The 21979-nt window shown below is 38.7% G+C and overlaps 1 protein-coding gene across 2 annotated transcripts; it reads right to left on the minus strand.

Annotated features, from left to right (window-relative positions):
- Positions 1–5373: 5373 nt before the first annotated feature.
- On the minus strand, positions 5374–12287 carry LOC137180104 (dnaJ homolog subfamily A member 3, mitochondrial-like). Of its 2 annotated transcripts, none has more exons than XM_067585327.1 (11): positions 12046–12287; positions 10320–10438; positions 10000–10083; positions 9103–9312; positions 8728–8880; positions 8429–8576; positions 8124–8188; positions 7871–7999; positions 7463–7578; positions 6874–6968; positions 5374–6067 (listed from the first exon to the last, which is right to left on the minus strand). In XM_067585327.1, the coding sequence occupies exons 1-11, from the start codon at positions 12248–12250 to the stop codon at positions 6024–6026; spliced, it is 1368 nt and encodes a 455-aa protein (XP_067441428.1). In that variant the 5' UTR covers positions 12251–12287; the 3' UTR covers positions 5374–6023. The 2 variants fall into 2 exon arrangements, with proteins under 2 accessions (XP_067441428.1, XP_067441427.1); XM_067585326.1 differs by lacking the exon at positions 5374–6067 and adding an exon at positions 6610–6741.
- Positions 12288–21979: the final 9692 nt, after the last annotated feature.

Consider the following 21979-nt stretch of genomic DNA (forward strand, 5'->3'; position numbering starts at 1 on the left):
TTTGATTTTGATAAACAAAACAAATATCTGATAAAGACTAAGACCACTTCCAAGTCCACATGTAAGTTATTTGTTAATGTGGGTTGCCCCAGAGGATATGAGACCCTTAACTCTGGTCATGAATTGTGCAGCTGGATGGAAGCACACATTGTCAGTGCACAGCAGCTCACACCTGCACGGAAAGAGATAAAATAAAATCCTCCTGACTTGTGTATGTGATCTGTACATCCACATAAAACTGCTGGGCTTTCAAAGTTCCTGTGTGTTTCTAATTTGAGGGTGATTAAATGGTTAACAGGATTATTCACCATCCAAGTCTCCTCCCCTGCCTCAATTCCTTCCAAGGATGGAAAGCTTTAGGCTCCATCTATAACTTCGAGTGTCCTCCTCAAGACCCAGTGAGCCCACTGGGAACAAAGCAGACAAATCCCAGGCTTAGTGCTCTTCACATAAAACAAACCCCTTTTCCCCAGTGGACCAGACCAGCAGCACCAGTGAATAATCCTGGTAAACCAGGCTCAGGATGGGTTCCTTCCAGGCATGGAGGGCACTAAATCTCACACACTGTCACCAGCTGTGATACATTCATGCTCTCTGAGGCAGACAGTGTTTCCTCACAAAGAGGAAACTATAATGTGCACTCAAAGTTTCAGTCAATCACTGGCTTTTTGTTTGCATTCTTAAGCACAAAATATAATTATCCAGTACAACATAAAAGCACCCTACGACTCCAATTACCCTCCTCACTCTGCTTTTGACCTTTTTGTGCTGCCCTGTGAGACCATGAGTACTGTATTGCTAAAGGGAAAACTCTATTATCACTCCCCATGATGCCTTCTTACGTTTCCCAGTTACTCACAGCAACCACCTGTCTGTCCACACATGATTGGCAGACAAACACTTTTATCTGTTTGTATAGCTGAAGGTCTATATAGCTTTCTGCCTTTATGGCTAGACGAAGTCAAATAATGTCTTTGAGTTGGTAGTTCCGTCCTACATTTAATTGCCTTACATTGACTTTGGTTAAAGTCTGCCTGTCTGGGAAAAAACTCACATAATGATGTTGTAAATGTCTTTGTTGTCTGTCGCTTCCCACTCAGCATTTACCATAATGTATAGCTGTGCATTTGCATATTGCTCTGCTGAATGCAGGAACTTGTTTTTAGCTTGGCACCAATCTTTGACACGGTTCAATTTGGTTTTGAAAGGGTTTCATTTGGGTTTCATAAGCCCCAAAAAAAGCCCAAAGAATAAGTGTACCTTTTAGAGGAACGTGTACTCAATTAAAGGAAACTAAAGGTTAAGATAAGGAAATAATTAAAATTAGGGTTACAGCCTTTTCCCACGACAACAGCTTTATAAAAAGCTTCAAGCTTGTATAATTTCTATGGAAAAAAATGTGAACACCACACCAATCAAAATTCACACAGCAGAATATCTAGCTTGTGTGAGCAATTGAAAGTTTATTTTCCATTATTTCGTGGAAAAAAATAACTTAATATATGCAAAAAGCTGTAACTGTATATCACTGGTGTAATTATAAACTGTAAGCAAATTCTGAGCATATGGAACTCATTTTACATTATTATGAACCTAATAGATGTTAAGATTATAGAGTATTTAACTCAAGCACACAGGAGGAGTGCTCACTGAATGTCTTCCATTCTTCTACTTTGATACATAACATATGGATGTCGCTATCAAAATGCAGAATCAACCTAAAAACCTTAATAACTAACAGGCAGCACAGGGTGTGGAAAATGTAAGCAGTCCAAGAAAGTCTGGATGGGTGGACAATGGATATATTTTAGTTTCTTTAATAAAATTCGAGAAAGCTTTTGATTGTATAAACCACAGCCTTCTCAGTTTCAGGCTAAAACCTGGTGTTATTGCAAAAATTATTTCCTAATGCTTTGAAAGCTCTTTGCCAAGTCTCAGTGTTCTGTGTTCAGGTTGTTCACCATAGAACTCAAAGTGATACACTTGCAAAATAAAACTAGTATGTGTTGTTTTGTGGATGTGCATTAAATGGTCCCAAACCTGCAGTATATGGTGACATAGGATGGGTGCCATGTGAAATACGGCATAAGGGCAGTGGAAAAAATATTAAATTTACATACAATTTCACATAATTTTACACACATTTCACGTTTGAATAATATTGTCGAGTGTCTGTAAATGTACGGTTAATGGCTGTTTTAACATTTTCTGCAATCAATTTACAATTAAACTCCATGATTTTCCAAAACAGTCAATATTTCTTTGTAAAAGGGTAAATACTTGTTATACTACACCATGACTGTAATGTTACAAGGTTTTGTTTGTGAAAACACACCAAGAAATTAATTTTACATTCAAATTTCATAATGAAAAAAGCAAGGCTTTCTGTTATATATTGGGTCAACACTTGTGCTCATACAACATGAATGTATTCTTACAAGGTTGTGTTCGTAAAAATACTTGAAAAAATTAATTTTACGAGTAAATCCTTATAAATACTGCCACAAAAGTGGCAAGTCTTTTAAAAATAATGTGAAATGATGGTGATTCTACAACATAGGTGTACTTTTTTTTACAAGGTTGTGTTATTCACATGAGATGAGGGGCTGATTTATTGGAATAATGCAAAAATGGTACAAAGTAGCCCAAATTATCACAATCTGCCCAAAGACACAACCAATTACATAAAAGCAGAAATTGGCAACACTGTTGTCTACTGTTTAAATAACTATCAGGAAAATTATACAGAGAAATGGTTAGAAGGAACCTTACATATACTGAAACTGAGAATGTCAAGTCTTATTAATCAAATTTAGCATCCAGAGCATTATGTCACCTTTAATACTGCATCCAACCTCTGGCTGCAGAAACTGGACAGCTCCATTAAAGGTGTAGTGTGTAGAATTTAGTGGCATCTAGCAGAATGGACTTGGCAGAAATAGATATAATATTCATAAGTATGTTTTAATTAGTGTATAATCACATGAAAATAAAAATTGTTGTGTTTTCGTCACCTTAGAGGGACTTTAGTGAGTTTCTACATGCTTGGAAGGGGACGATGAGGAGGAGGGGAATTCATTTGGATGCAATCTGCAGCCTCACCAATAGATGCCACTAAATCTTGTACATAGGTCCTTTAAGTTCCAGAGGCGGGTAGGAAATACCACCTGTTCCTGTTACATTTTATATTCTACAGTCCATTTAAACATGATCATGGAGTAAAATGTTTCCTAAAATTTGTTTGTAGTGGGTTTTTTACATGACCAGCGACTGCAGGTGTAAAAATGTGTCACTTAATTGAGTTTTTGTTAAAAGTCCATGACAGTGTTGTATTTTTTATTTATAATTGGTATGCTACATATGACATGTTGTGATATTATGGGTGTTATTACTGATTTTTATGGATATATGTATTTGCTGTCTCTTTTTGAAAGTGGCTTCTGGGCATCTTTTGATGAAAGACACTGAATACAAGTTTTTTTTCATACATACTGGTGTAATATACATGTTTTCACAGCCTCATAAACACACATATGGGGTGCTCAGTATATGTGCTTAGCAGACAGGACAGACTCGCTTTAGTTTCACAATCTTATTTTGAATATACAACAGCCTTTTCATTGTTCATTTGTTCTCCTCCTTCTTTCTCTCATTTTCCTGCAACCACAGGATGATGAATAAAGGGGAACATCAGTTTTGGCCGCCCCTACAAACCAAGCACCCTCAAAGTACTTAGAGGACTGAGGAGGATGGAATTTGCAACCCACTCATCATGACATAATGAGTAAGCAAGGGTGATTTACAAATATATGATGATATCATAATAACTGGGAATGGTGGTGATTTATAGCATCTCAAAATCCTAGAAAGGGAAGTGCAGGCTACCTCACACGAAATTTACATTGAACATGTCATCAAGACTCATGAAGTAAGTGTTTTTTAAAAGCTTTATGTATTCAGGTTTTTTTTTTTTTTTTTTTTAAACACTCAGCTGCCTATCTCCACTATCTATCAGCCACTGAACAGTGTCTTCATGCAGGGTTTTCCATTGTGGGGGAGCAGAGGAAGAGTTACTCATTCAATTTCACTTTCGGTATTTTTCCAGACCATCTAAAGCTTTTACCCTTTTGGTCACAAGCTGCCTTCATATGGTATACCTGTTATCCATGGATAGTTTATCTAGAGTTTGATGTAGATTAGACCTCACTTTCCATGTAGAAAATGCCCACTTCAGTAGAGGAAAAAGTGAAGTCCAAACATCAGCCATTATCAGCTTGGGCTCTTTTAATGTTATCTGCTGATTAACAGTATATACCAGCATGTAATCACACAAAACTGGACTTGAAATTGTGGGATCTACTTCCTGTTGCAAGTCCTGTATGGCCCAGTCATTCCATTATTTGTGAGCACTTGTTACCCATGAAATATTTACAATACATTGCACATTATAGTGTTTAATGTGTTTATCCTGGCACCAGTGCAACAAATACAAACCCTTGTGCACTTACTTGACAAATTAAGAGATTTTTCATGTCACTAAGAAACCTGTTTCGCTCGCTTCAATGGTTTTACATACTGTCCATACAGTCTTAGTAGCTGGTCCTGATTTGGCAAGTACTATACAAGCCTAGCAAAGGAAGCTACTGTCAGTAGTATTTATATAAACATGCATTTGTCTTATTAATCCATTACATTTGTGTCCAGAAATTTTGGGGAGGATGGAGCAAATGGGTAAACAGAGAAGAAGTAAATGAATGAGGCTGTGAGATTCGTGAGAAATGTCTTCAAACATCTTGTTTTTCCTGAGACAAACATAAGAAGTGTTCAGATATACTTAGCCTTTTACACCAGTGTTATACTTAGAAACGCAGTGCTTTGTGTTTTCTTTTTTGAGAAAGTACACAGTTGTAACTATATCCTTTTTTAGAATTTATGAACCACATGTTAAGAACAGAAAATATTCTGTGGCGATATATGTAAAAGCACAGCCACCGGCTTGTTCTTCATGTAACTGTGACTTCATATTAAATCATAAAACTCCCTTGGGAGGCACCGCAAGTTCTGTTTGTGAAGGCTGACCACTTTGAGCCTCAGTTAAGTTGGAAAACCCCGGTCTGAAGCGAATGCTCTCGATGACCCTCACAAAAGCTTCTGTTCAGACGCTGCACGCGGTGATGAGGTGGGTGGTTGAACGTATGAAACAGTCAAACAGCTGGAGTTTGAGTGTGTGTTAATGAAAGTTGTATAGTGTTGGACTGAACACAGGCAATCATGGCATTATTGACTCAACACCACCATCTATTGTTGAGTTTCAGTATTACAATCTAAATCAGCTAAAAAAAAAACTCACTACTGAATAAATGAAAGCTTAAACAATAACTTTTAATTATTCTACATTTTATTTAAATATTTATCTGCACAGTTGTGTTGCGACACACATACAGGTACAACCAATTATACCAGATGACAAATATTTAACGGTTCACGTTTTCCACTTTCTTTCTTTCCAAAATCTTTCCATCTCAGCACATTTCACAGAATATGATTATGTTTAGTAAGCTTTATGTAGAGAAAAACAAATCTATTTTATCTATTTGTACCTTTTATTCTCTTAGGCAAGTTGTTTGGTGGATGAACACCAACATTTTTGTGCGGGTCATAACAGCGTCCTATTGTATGTAGTCAATGGTAGTACAATTTGAAGTTGACCTTGTCTGTACAGCACTTTGTGACTCAATAAATAGTGCAGTTTCATATAGTAAGTAGGGAGGAGAGTTAAACCACAATAGTCCTCAGTTAGTTACCATCTTGTTTCTCTTCCAGCAGTTCTTGAGTTTCTCGGTCCAGCACCTGTCTATGGTGAGGGGCCAGTGGGTGTGTGGGTGGACATGGCGTCTACATGGCCTGTTTGCCAACCGCAGCTTCAACAATGTGCGACTGTGTCAACACAAATACCACTCTGCCTCTCTCTTCAGTCTCCTTGCTCAATTCCCAAAGCAGGAAGAGACAGCATGGAGGCCCAGTCAGTGGATGTCTTTTCTTCCTTTACCATGTTGTGTTTTTCTACCTGAAGGGAAAAGAACAGGATTAAAATAGAATAATTGAAGCTGTTTCGACTAGAGAGATATGACTACAGGTGTGCTAGAAAAAGTTTACAGCGACCCTACAGATAATGACTTAGTGTACTATTTAAAGGACCAGTGTGTAAGATTTAGTGGCATCTAATGGTGAGGTTGCAGATTGCAACTCACCCCCTCACCCTCCCCATCCAAACAGAAAGGGACAGAACTACGACAGCCGTCAAAAACACGAAAGGGATACTGTACAAACATGGTGGTGCAACATGGCGGCCTCTGTGGAAGAGGACTCGCTCCCTATGTAGATATAAAGGGCTCATTCTAATCCAACAAAAACACAGTGATTCTTAGTTTCATGGGATTATACACTAATTAAAACATACTCATGAATATTGTATTCCATTTCTACTAAGTCTGTTCCACTAGATGCCACTAAATTCTGCACACTGCACCTTTAAGTTTATTCAGAAGATTATTTGATTCAAATGTGTGTGTCAGTGATGAAGTCAGTTTTGTTACTGTTGAAGCTCCCACCTGCAGCTTTAGTGTCAGCTAAACATTTTCTTTAGTTTAGAGAAGAAGCCTCCCTCTTCCTTCTGCTGCTGTTTGTCTTGTCCCCCCTCTGAGCTGGTCGACTTCGCACCTGAAGTGCTGCTGCCCCCTCCTGGACACAAACACATACTGCATCAGCTCAACTACTGCTGAGACTGACTTGACTATCCGTGTCTGTGAGTCTCTGCATACTAGGGTGGACTGATGCTTTGATTGAATGGTTGAATTAAAGTCCAACTCTGACCTGCGGAAGGTGTGACACCGTTGACAGACCCCTGAACATCCGTCTCTTCTTCAGCATAACTAAGCATCAGAGAGCGCTGCTTTCGCGTCAACTTCCTGCAAAAACAAGAGACCAGAAATACAATGAAATGACACAAAACCAAACAATGTACGACTGTTACCAATTCACAGTGTTGATGCCCTATACTGTCTAACCTTTTTTTGTATAATTGCATCATTGCGTTACATGCAAGATTCTAGATATTTTGCATGTATTTGAATACAAACTTCCTGGTAATTTACCACTAATTATTTTTCTATTTTTTCTTCATCATTTGCAATAAAGTTTCATCAGAGCTCTGTTGATCTGAACAATACTTGACTGAGCAACATGCTGTTGTAATAATGATTTTGTGAGATAAAATAGCAAAATCTGCAATTAATCATTTTTTGATCTAAAATACAAATTCTGTAGTCAGATAATGTTTTGACTACAATAACAGAGTGAAAATAGTGTCATAAGCAGGCTCTCATACTAATTTAGTACAACCAGGCTTATCTAGCAGTATGAAAACAAACAAACAATCAGAATATGTCTGTGTGGCTCTTACTTGGGCACTCTGATCTTGATGTGAACATAGTGATCTCCATAGCTGTAGCTGTTCATCCTCCGAATGCCTTTACCCTGCAGCTGGATCACCTGATCAGCTTGGCAACTGGAAGGAATCTGAAAACATAGATGATAAACTTTATAACAGAAAAGAGACGAGAGAGTTCTGCTGTACTGAAAAACTAAAATGGTACAAGGAATGTGGTCCTCATTCAGGAGAGGGATGGACCACCACGTTATTGGCTTTAATATGATAATATACAGTGGAATATTTAAGGAAAAACTGAAAGTTTCAGGTAAAATCAGATCCACTAATCTAACTAAAGACACATATTTTATTATTCCAAGGGAAAACTTGGGGAGTCATGCTGTATATTGTCTATAAGCTACAACACTGCCATTTGCTCACCACTATACTGATGGTTTCGTAGAGGCCCTGTGTTGTGGCTGTGCCCCCAAGGATGGCTTGAGCCACAGAGATCAACACGTCTGAGTGGATGTCTATCCCGCTACGCCTGAACACAGGGCTACTCTGGACCTGTACAGAGACATTTCAAAAACAACACATCAAATACATTTACCATCAAACTCCAGTGCTACTCCAATACATTGATAGAATGTGAAATGTACTCCGAAATGCTTCATAAAGTAACAAAACTCACCCTAAATGTAATGAGGATTTCCCTTTTTCCAACTTGCATGCGCACTGTCTGACCGTTTTCCACTCCTGTAAGAAAATATCACAGAATGTTAGCATTTGTCATTATATAAAATCTTCCAAATCAGAGTCAACAGCAGTCAAAGCAGGTTTACATTCATTCACAATTTAGCATAAGATTAAATATGCTGAGAATCTGAGGATCATTAGGTTCGGCAGCAGCTGATAAACACATAAAAAAAACAGGTGTAAATTTGTTTCCATATTTGTTCCATCTTTCACTTATGAGATTACAGGATGGAAACCTACCAGCAGGTACAGGCACAGTGACTGTCTGCCTCTTCTTGGTCTGACCTGAACCTCGGCAAAGTGCGCAGGGCGTGGTTATGATGGAGCCCTTCCCCCCGCAGCGCCGACATGTGCTGCGCATCATGAAGGGACCCGTGTTGATCGACTCCTGCAGGGGGCGTAGCAGACAATAAAATACTGTATAGTGGCGGACTGATAGCACAGTGTGGTAAAGTCCTGAGATGAAATCCTACTAAAGGAAAACTTGGAGCCTGAAGAGCTTGAAGATACTCCCCAAGTTAAAGCGATCTGATGCTCACCATGCCAGTGCCGTTGCAGTAGTGACAGTGCGACACCTTGGTGCCGGGCTCACTGCCCTTGCCATCACACCTCGGACAGGCGTCGTCCATGTTTACAGACAATTCCTTATTTGCGCCCTTCGCTGCCTCAGCAAACGTAAGCTCCATCACAAACTGTAGAAAGACAGAAAAAATACTTCAGTGCAATTAAACTAACGTTCACACTTGCTGAATTCCTACCTGTTACAGTTACTACATGTACTGTATGCTTTAAAGAGTAAATTAAACAACTTAACAAGGTGTACATAATAAAAAAAATACACAACCTAGATGCAAAAGTACATCTTAAAGTTAAATAATGAAACATGTTGATGCTGCAGTTTTGGGAGTTCTCACCTCAGGCCTTTGTTCAAACATGCTGTTGAGGTCTCCGAAGCCCATGCCTCCAGTAAAATCTCCAAAGATCTTCCTGAAGAGCTCCTCGGGGTCTAAAGTGGCTCCACCAGCTCTGTAGTACTGCTGCTGGCCGGCTCCAGCACGGTTTGGGTCGAAGCCTGCTGCTCCGTACGTGTCATATTGTTTCCTCTTCACCTCGTCACTCAGCACCTACACATCGAAACAACAGGAATTTGGGGTTTATTGTGCAGGTCCAATACACTTTTACATAGCTGAGGAGGGTATTCAAATATATTTGACAGATTTATGTCATTTGCAGACCTGCCAACGCTGCCACAAATTTTTTGAGTACCACTTCTTAGATGAATCAGATGCGAATCACTGCTGTTCACACAATGAATTATTGTACATAATTTGCATACATACACATAACAGTACGTCATTTGCATACATGCAGCAGTCAAACAGACAAAAAAGTGAAGGAAGCACTGAATGAAAAGACACACAACCGTCCTCACTTGAGAAACCAGCCAGCAGGAGTCAGGAGGGGGAACGAATGGGATAAAATCGATGTCATGTTGCTGTCGATTTACAGTCTTTTGAATGATGTTACACATTTATCAATCATGATCATCCCCGCTTCATATTTGGGTGAAGGCAGGAGGAATGAACCCAGTGTTATGATTGGCCAAACTCATCTTTTTCTTTTCGGCAGGCTAGACGCTGCTGCCTCTTGCTATTAGAGTTGAATACTGCATGTACAAAATTGAACTCAAAAGCGTCACCAGCTTTTTGCATAGTTTAGAGTGACAAATTTTACAGGCGTACTTTGATTTCAAAATGCGTACTTGTTACGCAAAATACATACAGGTTGGCAGGTCTGCATTTGTATTGTACCTCATAGGCTTCAGCCAGCTTGGCAAACTTCTCTTTGGCCTCTGGATCATCTGGGTTGGTGTCTGGGTGGTACTTTTTTGCCAACTGTATAGGGACAATAAGAGATAAATGAAGACAGATCAAAAAGTTAAACAATTTAAACCTCTCTCAAAAGGCGTCCAAACTAAATCCTAAGATTCAAAGTATTGAGCCTCACAATCCTGGAGATATTTTCACATCTTGCGCAATAACAATCTTTTTAACCACTTTCTATTTCTTTTCACACTTACTAAAAGTGTGGTTTGTGTAGTGCTACGTCTCATTGAAAGTGTTGCTCTGACCTGGTAATATGCCTTTTTGATGTCCTTCTGTGTGGCAGTGCGGGAGACACCCAAGATTTCATACAAGTCTTGCTTGTTTGCAAATCTACTGCTGGTGTGGAACGAGTGGCAGGTCACGCCTACAGAGAAAAGGATACAAATAGGACATTTTGAAGAGTAACTCAACAGTTTCACCTCTGACAACACCTAAAATCACATGAGTGCGGTTTGAAGTGTGCTTTGTTGGACCTATACCCACGATAATATCACTACGTCCTGGAATACACTTGTACATCACTGCAGCAAGGTGATCAATTAAATCACCAGGGGTCAGAAACAAATATTAATACGTTGTTTTTATCAGGGGGAGGTCTACAATCAGGAATTAGTGTGATATCTGCAGAAGTTAATAATGAAGAGTCTGTTTTTGTGCACAGCACCAAAAGAAGAAGCATAAAGAATCTATCAAGCCATGAATGTCTATAATATGTCAGCAAGTTATACAAAATAAAATTACATCCAAGTTCCCTATTTAACCTGTATGGCATCACTGGGGTGTATTCACAGCACATTAACAGTGAACTCAACACTGTTACGTGAATTATGCACTACTCTACAGTAATAACATTCTGAACGTGGCCATGAAAAATCATATGATGCTGAGCAGTAGTGGAAGAAGTATTCAAATCCTTTGCTTAAGTAGAAGTACCAAACCAGAAATGTAAAAATACTCCATTACAAGTTGAAGTCCTGCATGAAAAATTCTACTTAAGTAAAAGTACAAAAGTATTAGCAGTAAAATGTAGTTGAAGTATTGCAGTAAAAGTAGTGGTTTGGTGCCTCTTACTGATATATTATCATATCTGACATCATTAGATTATTAATAGTGAAGCATCAGTGTTAGAGCAGCATGTTACTGTTATAGCTGCTGGAGGTGGAGATAGTTTCAACTACTTTATATACAGTTAGATAGTTTAGTCCAGTGGTTCCCAACCTAGGGGTCGGGCCCCTTCAAAGGGTCACCAGATAAATCTAAAGGGTCGTGAGAGATAATTAATGGGAGAAGAAAAAAGAAAAAACAAAGTTCTGATACACACATCTGTTTTCAGTTTTCTCTTATCTTTGATTTTTGGTGAAATATTGGATACTACTCTATTTGGTGGAGCTGTTATTAACTCATAGACATCTGATATGTGACCCCGACTACACACTGCTTTTTGACAAGACATCATCTTTAAAAATGTATTGTATTTTAAGAACTAGTTAGCCTATATTATCTAAATCTTCATCTGAAAAGTAACTAAAGCTGTCATGAATGTAGTGGAGTAGAAAGTGCAATGTATCCCTCTGAAATGTAATGAATGAGAAATAGGCTATAAGGTAGCATCAAATGGAAATACTTCAGTAAAGTACAAGTACCTCAAAACTGTACTTAAGTAAATGTACTTAGTTACTTTCCACCACTGATGCTGACACACAATAAGGTCAGTGTGTGCCGACTGTTACTGATGTAATCACACAACAAAACACCATCAGACAGCAGTTACATCATACTTTCACCAAGGCTAACGTTAGTTCGCTTTGGCAGCATTTTTAGCTAGCTGTATTCTCTGACGTTAACACTTCAACTCACAAAGCATGAACTGGGCTCTGGACATTTAAACAGACAGCTGGCGTTACAGAAAATGATAGTATGCCACTGTAATAACAAACTCTGGAGTTGTATGCTAACTGTTAGCTATCTCACCTGTCAGTCCTTTCAATGTCACGCCATGTCCGTGTCTCCGGGAGCTCGGGTTAACCGCTATCCCTGCCCGGTGAGTCTGCGATATCGTCGCTGAACAAACTCCTGCATGTCTGACGGAGATAACCAGAAAACGACCATGACGGTGTACAGAAGAAAACGATGCTGCTAACAAGCGTGTAGTAAACCGGCCAGCGGAGGACGCCATTTTCACGTCACTACCGGTGGCTTTGGGTCAGCAGCGGTCTGCGCATGTGCAGTTTATAAAATTGACCAGATCAAAAGTAGTAAACGGCAGTGATAAAATGTGTACGTTCAGCAATTAAGTATTCTCATGCTACTTTATACTTACTTTTCAGAGGGAAATATACTTTTACTACTCTGCCAAACAAAGTAGTTACAAGTGAGAAAAAATATCTGGTGTTTAAATTGTTTTCTCCCGTGTTTATGAGTTAAGAACATGTGAAAAAAAGGATTTGCCAGGATAATCTTTCGAAGTTCCTTACTTTTTTTTCAACTGTGAAACAAGTGGGGGAAACAATTGGGTAACAATATAACTATTAATAACAATTAGTAACAATATAAGTATTGTTATTCAAATCTTTATCATTCTTTTTCTTCCATACATTTTTTACTGGCTAACTACTTTCATTTACAGAATCCATTCATATATCAATATGTTCAGCTCTTCAAGGACATATATGCTATTACTTTTTATTTTTGTAACTTTTGTATTTTTTAAGATATTAAGATACACACAGATGGGTACAAATTAAAGGAAAAACTGGTACAGGTCTGAATGCTTGACCCCTACAGTGAGGGGATCCGGTGGCTCTCTTATGCTGAGGGTGGCATTTTACTGGCATGATTTGGGTCCACTTGTCTCCTTAGTGGGAAGGGTCACTAAAAATCAATACAAAGTTGTTCTGAGTCATCACCTTTATCCTATGATGAAACATTTATATCCTGATGGGAGTGGTCTCATCCAGGATTACAATGTCCCAATTCAAAGGACACAAGGGGTCACTGAATGGTTTGATGAGTATGAAAATGAATGAATCACATGCTATGGCCTTCACAGTCACCAGATCTCAACCCACTTTAAGAGCTGTGGGAGATTTTAGACTGATGTGTTAGTGCTCTCCACCACCATCATCAAAACACCAAATGAGGGAATATCTTTGGGAACAATGGTGTTCATCCCTCCAATAGAGTTCAGAGACTGTAGAGTCAATGCCAAGGCTGAGGAACACCATTCTTCAAAAATGCTGATTCAACTGATATAGGCCACACCCATTTGCGCCTGGAAAAATTTTCCGCCATTTAGGAGTTTTTGCTTCTGTTGGCACATATTTCATCTTAGATGACCCCGGACAAAACTTATGAGTTCATTTCTGGGTATCACGTTTTGTCTGCAATTGGTTGCCAAACTTTTGAAGGCGTGGATGATGACCTTAACGGGCAGAACTCTTCAATGCTAAATTGGATTGCAACCAAATTTGTGAATGTTGTACATAAATCATTCTATACACAGTAAAGTAACATTAAAACGTGATATTTCTGCAATTCTGTTGTCTTTAATAAAATGAAACTTGGTACACAAGTTCTCCATGAGAATCTGCAAGACATACTGAATCATGGCACCAATAGCCCCAACCTGTGGTCATGAGGAAAACACCACCATGCTACTTATTAACTGCCATATCTCCTAAATGTAATCTATCATGTTAACCAAATTCTGCAAAGGTGTACAGATGGAGATGCTGAACAAGTATGTTGTATTTGCATCAGTGCTTTGCAAGTTATTTCAGCCGTCAGCATTCACACGCATTTTCAGCAGGAAATGCATTCCTAGTTTCTCCATGCACTCTAAACATAAGGGATATATATTATGTGTTAATTATGTAACATTACTCTCCAGACCCCACTGTCAGAACCAATAACATAGACCAATCTAAATCACCCTTGAGGTCAGTCAGCTTATTTTTGTTTGTTTATAGTCCACAGGGAAGTCCAACATTTGACTTGTGGGTCCAACATAACATAACATAACATAACATAACATAACATAACATAACATAACATAACATAACATAACATAACTTGCTAACAAATAATATATGTACCTTGCACACCTGCACAGGTGTTTTCAATTCATTTGACTGATTAGACCTCTAGTTATAGGTATAAAATGGGTGGAGCTATGCTTGGAATTACATGATGTCACCAAATTCTATAGATGTATTCCAGAACCAACCAGCACAGTACAGTTTGTGCAGTTTGAGCAGTTTCCACTCCATTTGAATTTGCACCATGCCTATTTGTGTTTCCCTCTCGTTAAAACTATGTTTCCTGTAGCACCTACAGTACTGTATCTCCGTGGCTGAGGTTCGGACTAAGGTAAGTTATGGTTAGGCGTATTAGAGATAACTGTTTGGTTTTAAGGTTTGGTTGGGGTCAGGTTAAACATCACAGAAGATGAGTGGTTGGGGAGATAAGTTGGGTTCAGGTAAAGGTAAGGGGAAACATACTTTGAATGGGAAACAGTCTTTGACATAATGTTAGCTTAAATTGACGGCTGTGCAGCATGTAAGCAAACTACCTAGGCCTATATACACTGGCCTCTATCATCTGATAGAGATTCAACCTAAGGCCTCGTGTGCTGCAGCTGCAGCTGAGCACAGCCACTATGTGGGCTGCTAATAAGAATGATAAAAGTGTAAGTTGTCCTGCCCTAACAGGTACAACAAAACCAACAGCAGCAGAATAATCCCAACCTTGACAAATGCTGGTTACTTTAATGCATTGGCTGTAACAAATCAATAATATATATTTCTAAAAAAAAATTAACACCGACAGAGTCCAATCTGCAAAATCAAAAGTACTTTTGCTTTTGATATTTAAAGGATAAGTTCATACTTTTTCAAGTCTGTCTTAAAACAAGTCAGGTGCCCAAATGAACACATAAAGAGGGTTTCCTCACTTTAATCGTTCCTCCTGTTCATACTGGCTATTAAAAGATCCCCTTCAAATGTGCTTACAAGTGAAGGGGCCAAAATCTCGTGTCCACATATAAGTTTATCTGAAGCTTATATGAGGCTTCAGCAGTCTGAGTTAGTCATATCAAGTGGATATCTGCCACATTTACAATTATTTGTCTTTTTAGCATTAAATTCCCTCTTTGTGTTTCCTGGGACAGTGTTTCCCTGTTGAGCTGTGGTGGAAGTATAGTAACAACACTGTAACATTGAAAGATATCTACTTGATTTAAATAATCTGGACAGCAGAAGCTTCATATTAGCTTCAGATAAACTTTTAAATACATTTTTACACAGAGAGAGGACTGTGGATTTTGTCCCTTACACTTACATTGTAAGTGCATAATGAAGGGATCTTCTAATGGTCAGTATGAACAGGAGGAATGATTACAGCATGAAAAACCTATTTCAATTTTTATTTAAGGTACATTTTTCTGATAATACAAACTACTACCACTTACTATATTGAATACAGGACTTTTTCTTGTAACAGAGTATTTTTACACCATGACATTGTTATTTTTACTTTAGTAAAGCATGTGAATACTTCTTTCAACACTGGTTAATGGTGCAAAACAAATATACTGTGGGTATAAGATGTAATAACTAACTTTAAATAAAACAAGGCAACACATCTTTCTCTCGAGCACAATAAAAATCTCTTTGGCATTCCTCCATGGAGGTTAACCAGAACAACATAGTAGTGGATATTTCTTTTACTTATAAAGAGTAAGTTTCTCACCATTTCATAAAATGTAGATACAGAAATAAGTTGCAGACATATTTGTGCAATATGAGATGGATTCTGATCTGTATGACATCTGATCTGTATTTATTTGAACAAAAATTTGATTTGATTTAATAGACCACAATACAATTGTAGGCCACTGCTGCTATAGAGACTATTTTTTAAAAGACCATTACTCGTATGTCATACAGTAGATGGCGTCCCTGAGCTGTGAATGACAGACTCACACTGCAGTTAAATGTACTAACTAGATCTAATTCTGATATTTACTTGTATTCATAAGTGCTTATACAATAGATGATGGTAATATTTGTTTTTTTTAATCTGTAAAATAATAATAATAATAATAATGACATATTCCAGGGGTTACTGGTTCCCTGACGCAGCAGCAGCCAAACAAATTCTAATCTAATGATCTCAAGATTGAGATGGGACATTGACCTTTGAGTCCCCGGGTGAGGATTCAAAGGTCACTGAAGGGGTGGTGGGGTGAGAACAATGTTCCTCTGTTTCAGTCAGATGTCAAGACCGGGTCACACATATTTTGAACAGCTTAACCATAGAAAATGACAAAATATAACTTTTTTGTCCGCAAAAATCATCACCTCCTACACATTCATTCATTTTCTCTACAATTAAAGTTATATTTTTAAGCACTTACACATCAAACAAAAAGTCACATGACAATTTCCATGATAAACACAATAGAGTAAAATAAAAATATCTTACAAAATGTAGATTCCAGTGGCTCCAGTAAGAAATGAAGAAGACAGATGCTGTCTTGCTTCCCAACACAGTCATGAAGTTTAATTTCTTTAAGTTATATAGCTATATAATACTAGAAACCCATAACTATTCCTCATATACTTAACAAGGCAGACAAAAGCCGGGGAGAAGATCAAGACTTTCATGTCTGGGGTTATGTCAGGGTTTTTATGAGGAGGACATGTTGAATGGATGTCAGTGTGTGTGACCTGATGAAAGAGACGCTCACGCTCCCTTTCACTTTCCCCTCCTTCTTCCCTGCCATCTCTTGCTCATTCCCCGCCGTCTCCAAGGCGACCTGCAAAACAGCATCCCAGCTGTGTGTGTCTGTTTGGAATGTATTACCAGTGGAGGCTGACATTTGCCACTCAGTAATGTAAATATCCCTATGAGCAACAATCCTTATCTCAATAAAGATTATCTGACACCCAGCATCTCAGCTGGTTAATATCCAGATATACTATATTGGTGTGTACATGCAATCTTGACAGGCCAAATCATTGGATTTTGTTCAAAATTTTGGGGTTATTTGACTCATCACGTGTGACTGAATTGTCTGAGCCGTTACTGCTTATCCTCTGGTCATTCTTTGCTTTTTAATTTCTCCAGCTATGGAGATGGAGGGTCTGAGGTCAAGTCATCAGATCAGTGGGAGGTGCGGCAGGGGTGTCAATCTTCACCCAACTCCTATACGCCCCTACCCCTCCACCTCTATACACACACATACACACACACACACGCACACACACACACACACAAAACCCCATCATGCTGTTATAAAGTTCAAAGCAACAGAAGAACTCCCAAGTGCTCATTGCAAGTCTGTGGTTGTAATTAGTGGGTTGAGGTTATGAATGATGGTAATAGAGCTCCATATATCAGCCTCGCTGTCTGACACCAGGACAGCTATACTTCATACCTCAGGCCAAAACAGACACACGGACTGACCCAGATCTTGAGCAAATGTTGACCACCACAAAGTAAAGTGAGGCCTAAAACCTGATGCACTCTGCTGATGGAGGTTTACATGTGGACACTGATACTGGACATATAACTTTGGTCTTTGGTCAAACAGTTCAAGAACGAGAAAATAACCCTGATGATGTCACCAGGGCTGAGGCGCCTTTAGACTGTGCAGTGACGAGTTTTTTTTGTGAGTTTATTGCATGTCACAATGTGCGAGACGCCTGTAATAAAATCTCCGTCTGTGTCAGACTGCACAATATCAATTTGGAATGCATGGTAAATCGTAACACTACGATGTAAATAGAATAAAATACATAAAAGCAGCAAAGTCGCACAAACTTCTTTACGTTTCATCTTTATCATTTTCCATCTGCGGTGGATGTGACAAGCGTGTTTTTCCCCCTAAAATTTATTCAACCAGCACTTACGAAATGTCACGCCGGCCAGTGTATTCTGCGTCATTTCATTTCGTATTCTGATTGGTTTATTCGTAGATGTGGGCCGTAGCAGCAGTCACATTGTGAGAATTTAGTCCTAAATTTCTGACACTGTCAGAATTTTGCCTCAGGCTTTCCATTTTGGTTGTTGTGTCTCTCACAGTGTGATCTACGACCACCGTTTTGAGCTGACAACCAGAGATTTCCACACATTTCTCTTTCGATTGTCAACTTTCATCACAGGCAGCTCAAAATCGCACAGTACAAAGGGGCCTTTAGGCTTCAAGACTAAAATTTTTACAAAACTAACAGACAAAAAAGTCTGTGTTATGAACTGTGTGTGTTGAATTTAATAATATGGGTACAGGGAGGATCTAACAAATGAAACTGTCATGTTGTGTAATAGGAAATGTAGGATCCAGCACTTTTGGAGCTTGCTATAGACTAAAAGTCAAGATATCTCAACCTCTGCTACACAAGATTTGACCATTCTTTTTTTTTTTTCTTCCAAATCTGTATCTTGTGAGTCCTGCATCCTGGAGTAATCTATTAAGATTTTCTTCCTGCCAGTAGCTTTAACAGGGAGCCAGCCATTGTTATGATCCTATGTGTATTTAATGCACAGGATAAGAGAAGCTGGATCCCTGCACTCGGCTCTCTAATTGGTTCTATTTTTCTATATCTCTAGTGCAGTATGTCTATACATATACGTGTGTGTTATTGTGTTGATTGGTATCATTGTCATCTTTTTCAATGGGCATACACTATAAACAATTTTCTTCTTGGGACCAAAAAATATACCCTGTTAACTAAATTTAAGTCCATGTAACAAATTCAAGAATGTTCTCTGCAGTTTTTTGCCTCTACCACCCTCCGTCCGTTCTTCCTCCTACTGGTTGTTTTGACTAAAGAGGTGGGAATCATGAGATTGCCCCCCAGTGATGTTTCATCCTCTCCCCCACAGCCACTGTGACATTCTCATGCCACAAATAAACATCAGAGAGTGAAGCAGGAAGAGAGGTTTTCTTTTTTTTTTTTTTTTTTTTTAAAGGGAGAGGTTGATTTCATAACCTTTTGAACATAATTAATTTATGCTCTGCTACTCGAGGGCGTGCGTGTCCAGATCGTGACAACAAAGCGATCTCACAGCCAGAGGAAACCGAACATTTCACATTCATCTTTCAGACACACACAGCTGCTGATATCGCTTGAGGGCAGATCACGTATCAACAGCAAGAGAGAGAGAGAAGAGCAGAAGTCAAACCATGTCCAGGATGACACTCCACACTCCTCTCTGTTGTGGAGATGATGCGGCTGTTATGGTTACAGCTGTGCTACTGAGTGGTGTCACAGCATCTATATGTGTGTGTGTGTGTGTGTGTGAGAGAGAGAGCAGTGTCTGTTTTAGTATTGAACGTGAGAAAAATGAGTCAAATTGTTATCTCCTTCTCTACAGAGATGGATTGCTACCATTTACGTAACAGAAATTGTGTGTGAATTTTTTAAAACTTATGTTTAACTGTGGTCATTGTAACTTTTTCTCTTTAAAGCAGTGACAGACTCACTTTTGAAAGCTCAATGTCTTCCTTTGTGAAGTTTTGCCGGTCAATGCAGTAACACATTGTTCAGATTTTTTTTCAACAATTCGCCACTTGTCTCCTCGTCTTTTTGCACTGATGCACTTTGCCCTTTCTCTCAAGGGTTAAAACACTTCTTTTCATTTCAGCTTTCAATCTGCTACTCTGTGCAACCCCTCTCTGCAGCATTTACTCCTGCAAAGAATTTCTAGACTACTGTATGGGAACATCATCTACTGTATTTTCTAAAGGCATATTTTGACAGTTTTTGCAGGAATTAAACACTCAACATATAATATGTTACAGTAAGTAGTAGAGAGTTTACTGTAAGAGGTGCTGGCAAAGCTAGGCTATCATGTGCTATGCTAAAAATAACTGGCTGCTAGCTCCAAATACATATTTAACAGATAAACATGAGAGTAGCATAAATCTACTCGTCTCTGCAAGAAAGCAAATAAGCACTAAATGTCAACCTATTCCTTTAATGTGAGCAACTAACATTTTCACCTGTTAGGAAGGGGTGTTGCCGTTGGCGTCGATTTCCAAAGGAACATGAGAGATTTTTATTTGAATGTTGTGTGTAATGTAGAGAACTGTGCAAAAAAGTGTGATTTAAAGCAGAAATTGTGTTGCAATTTGGCAGACTTGGTTTAGGGATTTAGTACATGAGTTTCAGGTTTCATTTATTGCATTTCAGGATCCAGTTTTAGTGTCTTAACAATTGTGAAAAACTTAGTTCTGTTGCTTTAACGACTGCAGCTTGAAATGATTCTGCTCAAACTTTTCCCTCCTCCTCCTCCTTCTTATCTATCTACAGAGGGAGTGTTCGGCGCTTGAAATACAGATATTGGGTGGAATATTACTTTAAAGTCTAAAATCATGATTTCTGTCTCATCATGTGCCAACACTTTTCTCTGACCGATTGAAAGCTGTTACATGCTGACAGTTGGATGAGATATTGTAACTCCCAGCTGCATGCGGGTGGCCCACTCCTTCATAACTACATCGATATAAGTCCAGGTCCCTTGAGGAATACTTGCATTAAATTGTCATTTTCTGGCCCTCTGTCTTTCTCTTAATTTTCATCCAGCTGCCTAAGCCGAGAATAAAATGCCAATCAAACAGTGATGACCTCATGTGATGAATCATAACATCAACTTGCAGGATGTGCTGAACCCAAGTATGTGAAAGCACAGACTGTGAAAAATTGGGGCTTATATACATGGCTTGGGGTTGATGTTTTGTCCTTCACCAGTATGGTTGCTCCAAATGTTGTTCCATTTGTTTTTGGTGCAACAGTAACGTTGTCAGCCGTGGTCTGGTCAAGGATTTTTGCTTGCAACATATGACTGAAGACTTGAGATAATAAGTGACAAGTTAAAGCCAAATTACAGTGTAACTCTGACACTGAAAAAAAAAAAGTTAGACATGTGATTAAAACATTTAATCAAGACATGTCTATATGGTTTTGTAATTCAGTGGAATAAGTCAGAGTAGTCTTGCACATCTACAAAACCTCAGTGGGATAGTTGCTGGACACAAAAATAAATCAAACTGCAATACAAGCAATACCTACTTCACACAAAATCAAAGCTCCCACTACTTTTATGATGTCTCAACCAGCTACTGGTTTTTTCCAGTAGCTGGTCAAGACCTGCAGTTTGTAATTCAGTGTCACTGAAGTGAAACTGGTCTTTGTATGCATGTTGTCTGAAGCAAGGCAGAGGGATGCCCTGAATTTTGGGCAGGTTTTTAAAACATGATACTAATAACAGCAAATGAACTAACCTAAACAAGAAGTAGCTTGCCTGTGGGCCAGTCATTACAAACTCATGCTGTTCAGCCAAACATTTTTCAAACCAACATTTTAAAATCTATGTGATCTCAAAGTTTCCAAAAATATCAAAGGCTGAATTTTGGGGGAAAACGTCTATAAAATGATCCACGTCATAGAGAATATTTTCATTTTATATGCAGCCATAAAAAAAAACAAAAAAAAACATGGAGTCTTATGTTGATGTGGGATCTTTAAATCGCTCTCAGAGGAAAGACGGAGAATTACTGTCTGAATGAAGAGGTGACAAAGTTCGGCTACAGCTTCGTCAAGCTGGTCAGCACGATTGTTTTGAGCGTAACTGAACCCAAACAAAAGGGGTCTGTTTTCTATTGTTATTTCATGCTAAAGCAACCAGCTGCACCGCTCAGACTGTAGCTCGTGCTTACATCGCATTAAGAATTTTCAGGTGACCCACTCCAGCAAACAAAGACATGTAAAATTGATCTTGCATAGCTCGAAGCGTGCATGTACACATACTTGAATGGAGCATGTTTCTGGCACATTTATTTAATATCATATGTATTGATAGTTATGGTGTCTCAAAAGTGCTGAGCTGTCCTTTACCAGTT

The sequence above is a fragment of the Thunnus thynnus genome, chromosome 3 (genome assembly GCF_963924715.1).
Source record: "Thunnus thynnus chromosome 3, fThuThy2.1, whole genome shotgun sequence".
Lineage (NCBI taxonomy): Eukaryota > Metazoa > Chordata > Actinopteri > Scombriformes > Scombridae > Thunnus > Thunnus thynnus.